Consider the following 7,637-nt stretch of genomic DNA (forward strand, 5'->3'; position numbering starts at 1 on the left):
TATGTAGTTGATGTCATTGCTGCCCAAAAAGAGCCACACCAGTTACCGAAAGCAAAGCTTCACATACTGTACGTTTCCCACACAAATATGTAACTGGATCATTTTCCTCAAATAAATGAACAGGTAAGGTATGGGATACTTTAACGTGAAGCTCCGAATTACAGGATAGCCACCTCCCACAGACTCAGTTTTAAGCAAATAAAGAATATTTCTAGAAAGGAGTGATTGGCATTGATTTCATTAAGGTGTAAATTTGACATACAAGCATAATTACAATACCCAACTGGCGGGCGGGGGGGGGCGGGTAGCAATAGCAAATCCCTTATTGCTGGGAGCACCGCATGAGAGTGAAACAAAATAAAGTGCAGTATTTCTACAGTCATCAAAACATATATGTATATGCTATAGATCCTTGTGTGATTGCACAAAATGGCATGGAAAGCCTGAGATCATTGAGCTTTTATTTTCAGAATGGAAAGTAAAAAAAAAAGCAATTACAGACAAGTTTGTATTGATTAGACCAGTTGTGCTTAAACGCTAATACAAAAACTGCTATACACAACCAAACACAAACAAGTATTTACTGGTCAGCAAGACTACTTGTGATTTATTCTCATTATGTCTCCTTGAACAGTCAATTCCCGACCTTATCAGACTGGGAGCCACAATTCACTGTTGCCCTTCCATTCACTCCTACTACCTTTGCTGTGTGACTTTTATAATTATTTCTTTTTTGCCTATATTTATAAAAGCAGACTTTCTGGCACAATGTGTAGAAAGGGAAAGCTCATTCACTAATCTGAAATATGGATTCATAGCTATGAAATAAATTCATATTGGCAGGCCATGTGCATTGCTTTGACTAAACAAGCATGTTTCATGCAAACCAACTAGATACAATGTGGCTTTTATTTAACCACCAAGAGGTTGGGTACCACACCAGAGACACCATGGTAAGCTTCATATGCTTCTCAATGGCACCCCCCACAGTCCCAGGGTGCTACATGACAGGGACACAGCAATTACCAACTTAAGCATAAAACAATAGCAAAATATTAAAGGGATGGTTCACCTTCTTTAGTATTTTATAGAATGGCCTATTCTTAGCAACTGTTCAAGTGGTCTTAATTTTTTTATTTGTTATAGTTTTTGCATTTTTTTGCTGCCGCCTTCTGATTCGTTTTGACTTTCAAATAGGGATCACTGACCCCAGCAGCCAAAAAACCATTACGTGAGGCTACATTATTATTGTTTTTGTAATTTTTTTATTACTTATATTTATTTTGGCTGTCTTTTATTTCATATTCTAGTCTCGCATTCAGATCAGTGCCTGGTTGCTGGGTTAATTTGGTCCCTAGCAACCAGATACCTGATGAAATTCTGAACCAGAGAGCTGCTGAACAAAAAGCTAAATCATTCAGATCAATGATCCCCAACCAGTGGCTCGTGAGTAACATGTTGCTCCCAGTGGCCTCAAAGCAGGTGCTTAGTTTTGAATTTCTGGTAAGGAGGCAAGTTTTGGTTGCATAAAAACCAAGTATACTGCCAAACAGAGCCTCCTATAGCTAATTACAGCTCTCCATAACTTTTTCCATTTGAATGTGGCTTACGAGTATAAAAGGTTGGGGATCCCTGCTCTACATCATACCAAATATTAATGCAAAGCTGAACAACCACTTTAAGGACCACTTAACTGAATTGCTGAATGTGTTGGCCTTTGAGCTAAATTTGCACCCATAGCTATTACTATTCTGTGCGCATTACTCTCATTTTGCAGTACCTGAGGAACAAAGACAACATAGTTAAAATGTTAAAGTGCTGTTTAATATCTAAGCAGTTTACATTCTGGCACAGGTTATTACATATTTACTTTAAAATAACAGTATTTTGTATGGAACATAAACAGTAGCATCTGCGTTGCTGAGGCCTGAGGAGCAGTTCAATGTTTTGTGCTCATCCAGAAATATTAAAAACCATAGTGGTACATGTCCATAATATTTGCCTCCATAATTATAGCAAATGCCGTATACTGCTTTTTTTCACAGTTGTACAGTGGTCCCAAATTATTGTCTGGAAACAAAGGTTTCAGTTTCCATTCCTCCATCTGTTTTGCAGGCTTCCCTGGGCTGGTCTGCCAATAAACATGCCTGATTCCTCATTAGGGCCTTAAAGAACACACTGTCTCATAGACAATCAGTCTGAAGAACGATGGTTCACTACACAGGGAAAGTCATAACTGAAAATGAACTAAGAAAGAGACTGTCCTATCACCTCAGTTTAATAAACCAGTAAATAACAAAGAAAACAAATAAGGCAAAGAGCATCATGTAGCAAAGAAGCTTTGCTTGGCTTCCTCGGGACAAAATCTTCAGTCTGCCCATCGTTGCACCTAAAAGTCCACCAGTTGAGTCAAAATCTGAATCCTAAAGAGAAACAGAACAAATTATAATTAATAAAAAAAGAAAACCAGAAAAATGGGCTCAGCTGCATAACACATTAGTTCTGCGTTTCTGTCAGTTCTTCCCTTTTATATCAATGTATGAAGTTAGCAGAGAAACTGACAGTTACACAGCAACTGACAAAATAAAGAATTAAAGAGAATAAGTAATACAAAGTATCATATATTAAGTTAGTGCTTCCAAACAGTTGGGCCCTAGCAGCAGCAGCAATACAATCTTTCCTGATAAATGGAAATCCGACTGCTGTCTCTGCGTGCATGGCCCTTCTGTCAACAAATCTCTTCTACAAACGATCATATTTACAAGACAGCAGTAGTTGTGGAAATGATTCATAGTCTATGTATTGAATTATGGGTCAGTTTGTCTGGGTTACCACAATATATGTAGGTTTATGTTAGGTTATCCTAACTACATATAAGCAGAACAAAGAGACCAAATAACGGAAGGGTAAGTTAGGCTACATTTGGCCTGTGTTAAAGAAGAAGGAAAGGTAAAAACTAAGTAAGCTTCATCAGAAAGGTCTATGTAAATACAGCCATAAGCACTCACAGAAATCCTGCACTGTTCTCTGTCAAAAGAAACAGGATTTACTGTCTCTTTGTTTTCCTGTGACAGAGACGTGCAGCTCTCTCCTCTCTCCCCTCAACTGCTCCCCCCTCCCTCAGGAATGCTAAGAACTCCACCCTCGTAGGAATGTAGATCTGAGCCAATCAGCAGGAAGCTTCCTAATAGTCTTACACACTGAGCATGTACGCCGGTCTTGCCTTGGTGCAGGAGTGAGGCATTATGGGAACTTTCTTTACAGAGCTCAGCATTTTTTTTTCCTATGAGGCTTATGATCATCTGAACGGGAGAAATATGGGGAGACTTAAGGGCACTATTGAGAGGACTGAAGGTATGCCTGCAGCTTGAGATTAACTCTTTATTAGCCCATCCTTCTCCTTTAAAGCAATGCACGCTGCTGAACTCACTGCTGGTGTTCCTTAGTCGCCCGCGAACAGGGAGTTTTGTCGCGGGCGACTAATCTCCCCGTGTGCCAGAGCCCTAATGTGCAACTGCAACACGGACCTTAGATTCTATGTCCCCGGAACAATGATCAATATGAGGAAAGTGCTGTACAAACATGTTATCATCAGGCCTATATGAATAAAGGATAACAATTATAACTACTTACAGCTATTTGTTTTGTCTGCATGGGGATCAGTATAGGGTAGTGCATGGGGTTGTCTATAATCTGCCTTTATTGATTATATGTATCCAACAGCCTTGCATTCTAACTTTCCTTTTCCCACTGTTACTTATCAAACATCAGCAAACCTAGCAGCCTTTGTAACTTTAAGCACAGCCAGACAAACCCCAAACACCCTTCTATTAAACTCTTGCTCTACACAAGACAATGAATATGTAGACCTGCCTGGTATTACTATACATGGCCTTGGTATATTAGCTGCATCTAATATTCACCCACAAAATTACGATGACAATTTGCGGAAGTGTAATTGTTACTTGGGACTCCAAAATTTCTTAAAAAAAAAAAAATAGAGTCTGCACTTCGAATGGGGGAAACAGTATTTTTTTTAAAAAACATTTTCCCCCCATACAGCGCAAGGCTGCCAGCACTGGGAGGGAGCTCCCGGTGTGGCCAGCCATGTTGGGGCCCACGCATGCACATAATGAGTGAGCAGAGAGTCTTGCTCATTATGCACATACGCTCTATATAATATGGCCACCCACACCGAGAGCTTTTTTTAAAAAAAGACAATTGCTTCCCCCAACCAGAGTGTGAGCTCTATTAGACTGCACCTACGTTGGGGGAAACATTTTTTTAGTAATTTAAAACCCCCCCCCCCCCTTGTTTTTACGTAATTGCATACAGCAGCACAGAGATTACACAGCAGGAACGCAGAGCAACTTTTAGCTCCATACTTACCATTTCTCCTAACATTTTATTGTGATATTTCACTTCATTTCCAATGTCGATGGTAAGCTACAGGGAAACAAAAACAAACAGCTTTAATCTTAGAAACAAAAATGTTTTACTAGTTCGCAGATAACTAACTCAATCAAACATACATCAAGCATTTGTAATTGTTTTAAACTTATTTGTAATTGTTATTGCAGTATCCGTATGTCCCTCACTATACCCTGCTCTGCTGCTCCTGACTACATGTACCAATCCAATTGTGGCTAGGGGAGAGCTGCAGTCAGCTCCAATTCCCACAATCCCTTGCATGTACTACCATTAACAGCTTTGGTAAGAAGAGTCATGGAACATGGAATAACCTTTCTAATGTTTTATTTACCAGTAGGTCCTTCCAACGGACACGAGGGCACCCACTCCGTTTAGAAGAAGGGAGGTTCCATTTAAACATTCGGAAAGGATTTTTTACAGTGAGAGCTGTGAGGTTCTGGAATTCATGGAATAACCTTTCTAATGTTTTATTTACCAGTAGGTCCTTCCAACGGACACGAGGGCACCCACTCCGTTTAGAAGAAGGGAGGTTCCATTTAAACATTCGGAAAGGATTTTTTACAGTGAGAGCTGTGAGGTTCTGGAATTCCCTCCCCGAATCAGTCGTGCTGGCTGATACATTATATAACTTTAAGAAGGGGCTGGATGGATTCTTAGCAAGTGAGGGAATACAGGGTTATGGGAGATAGCTCTTAGTACTAGTTGATCCAGGGACTGGTCCGAAAGCCATCTTGGAGTCAGGAAGGAATTTTTTCCCCTCTGTGGCAAATTAGAGAGGCTTCAGATGGGGTTTTTTGCCTTCCTCTGGATCAACTAGTAGTTAGGCAGATTATATATAGGCATTATGGTTGAACTTGATGGACGTATGTCTTTTTTCAACCCAACTTACTATGTTACTATGTGGAACTGTGCGAGGCACTGTGCGAATCAGAGTCTAGGATTGAGGAGAGTTATTTGTTACCACACTGTTTCAGGAGCACATAGAGACCCACTGAGGGCCCCTTACAGCTTGGCACACCCCAATTAAAATACACTGTCTAATCAGCCACATTCCCAGGTAGAGGACCAGTGGCACCGCTCCATGTGCCCCAGCTAGTGGCAAGCAGTGACAAAACTGTTATGACCACTGGCTGCTGTTTATTACAATAAGCAAATCTGCACTTGGCATGGCACCCAATCACTGATTAGCTTTTTTTTTGGCTTGTAACAGGTAGAACCATGGCTGGAACTAGGGGTAGGCAGAAGAGGCACATGCCTAAAGCACAGCAGTTGGGGGCACGAGGTATGTGCCGCTTTCACCTAACCCCTAAGTCCAGGCCCTTGTCCCCCCCAGCACCCCCACCGCCTAAATGCCTACATTACCTCCTACCCCCAACTTCTGCATGGCCCTGCGCGCCAATTGGCACATGTGCTCATATGGAAACGGGGGGTGGGCAGGAGAGGATGGCCAGGTTGGCCCGGCGCTGGGCAGAACAATGAAAACATAACATTTAATTAGTCATCGTGTGTTGAAAATCTTAGTGTTGATAAATGAGCCCCAATGGCAGTCTAAGAAGCAATACCCCTAAAGATGTATCCCCAGATGCTGGCCTGGTACCCCAAACTATAAATAGCACTAAGCTCCCTGGTCCAATAACCCATAGCAACGAATGTTTGCTCTTAAACAGGTAACACATTATCTGCTGATTGGTTGCTATGGGTCAAAGCAGCTGGGCAAATGTATTGGCTTTATTACATAGCCCCAATAGGGTCACTTTGAAATAAGTGAACAATATTTAAGTAAAACATGAAAATCCCCGAAAGGTTTTTATTAAAAACCAACCAGAGATAATGCCACTAGCTGCCAAAGCAGGACAGGGGGAGGCTGATGATTAGTGATCTGCTACTGAATCAAAACAAGCCAGGCAGCTCAGCTAAGGATTCTGGGAGCTGCAGTCTAACAGCTAGAGGGGTTAGCTTACAGATTTCAAAGCGCTGGCTTTCATTTTCAGGTTCTCAGTCATCCGCTCGTTCTCCTCTTCGTATACACTGTAGCCGCTCATTTCTGTTCTCGGACCCCCCTCCCGGTGCTTCATACCGCCCCGGTCCATGGCTGCAGAGTCCCACTGCCGATTCTAAGTGAAAGGAAAGAGCAGGCAGCTACCGGCACAGAGCCTCCTACACACTAGCGATTACGTGTCCCGCACTTCAGCATCCGCCAGCGGTGATGACAAGACTGCTTCTACGGAACAACAGCCCAATATAAAGGCGGGAGTTACTTGTGATATATAAAGTGTATAACAAATAGCGGGAGCTGGGGTGCACACTCTAAGACCTGTGGGGTCGGTGAATGGTTTTGGTTAATAATATTGCCTTTGAGCTTTATTTGTATATCATTTGTAACCACTAAGAGGAGACCATTGTAGTGACAAGTAATGTTTGCAATAGGGAAGGGTTGGTGATGTAGCAGGTGACTGGAGTTTATCAGTGTGGGGAAACAAGTATCAGAGAGAGTATTTGTAGATGGTTTCTAAGGGCTCTGGCACACGGGGAGATTAGTCGCCTGCGACAAATCTCCCTTGTCACGGGCGACTAATCTCGAACTACCATCCCACCGGCGAACATGTAAGTCGCTGGTGGGATGGTACACGCCGTGCAGGCGATTTGATTTTCAGCAAATTGCCGAAATCGCGCCGCCGCGTGTGCCATCCCACCGGCGACTTACATGTTCGCCGGTGGGATGGCAACTGGTGCTAACTCGGGGAGATTAGTCGCTCGCAAACAGGAAGATTTGTCGCGGCTAATCTCCCTGTGTGCCAAAGCCCTAAGAGAAGTGATTTGGAGAGCAACATTAAAAAATGTATAGTTAGATCCAAGGAGAATGGTCATGGTGTAATCACTAGAGTGCAAGCCAGTCAGGCCCTTACTGGCAGTCTATGGCTTTCAGCAAATACCAGGGGGCTGCTATAAGATTTCACAGTCACTAGTGGGCTAGTGGGGGGCTGTTTGGGGCCTCTGTGTACTTGAAATGCCAGGCCTATTTTGAAGCCCAGTCCAGACCTGAATTCAACTACAAGCCACATAGAATCTTTCAGGTGGGACTATAGGTGCATATCCTTTAAAATTACCTCACCTTATTTAGTGGAAGCTATAACCTGGGGAAAAATAAGAATTGATGATAATGGGCAAAGCTAGAGTCTTGCTAGAACATTTATGCTCCCTTAAAA

The 7,637-nt window shown here is 42.5% G+C and overlaps 1 protein-coding gene across 1 annotated transcript; it reads right to left on the bottom strand.

Moving 5' to 3' along the window:
• Positions 1-1,802: 1,802 nt before the first annotated feature.
• LOC101730635 (BET1 homolog) lies at positions 1,803-6,630 on the bottom strand. The gene is made up of 3 exons (XM_004919954.3): positions 6,393-6,630; positions 4,390-4,446; positions 1,803-2,423 (listed from the first exon to the last, which is right to left on the bottom strand). The coding sequence occupies exons 1-3, from the start codon at positions 6,519-6,521 to the stop codon at positions 2,268-2,270; spliced, it is 342 nt and encodes a 113-aa protein (XP_004920011.1). The 5' UTR covers positions 6,522-6,630; the 3' UTR covers positions 1,803-2,267.
• Positions 6,631-7,637: the final 1,007 nt, after the last annotated feature.

Source organism: Xenopus tropicalis, chromosome 6, assembly GCF_000004195.4.
Source record: "Xenopus tropicalis strain Nigerian chromosome 6, UCB_Xtro_10.0, whole genome shotgun sequence".
NCBI lineage: Eukaryota > Metazoa > Chordata > Amphibia > Anura > Pipidae > Xenopus > Xenopus tropicalis.

Coding starts and splice junctions, on each gene's coding strand:
- LOC101730635 (XM_004919954.3), bottom strand. CDS start 6,521: ATGGACCGGGGCGGTATGAAGCACCGGGAGGGGGGTCCGAGAACAGAA. Junction 4,447..6,392: donor AAGCCAGCGCTTTGAAATCT/GTAAGCTAACCC, acceptor GTTTCCCTGTAG/CTTACCATCGACATTGGAAA. Junction 2,424..4,389: donor ATAAAATGTTAGGAGAAATG/GTAAGTATGGAG, acceptor GTTTCTCTTTAG/GATTCAGATTTTGACTCAAC.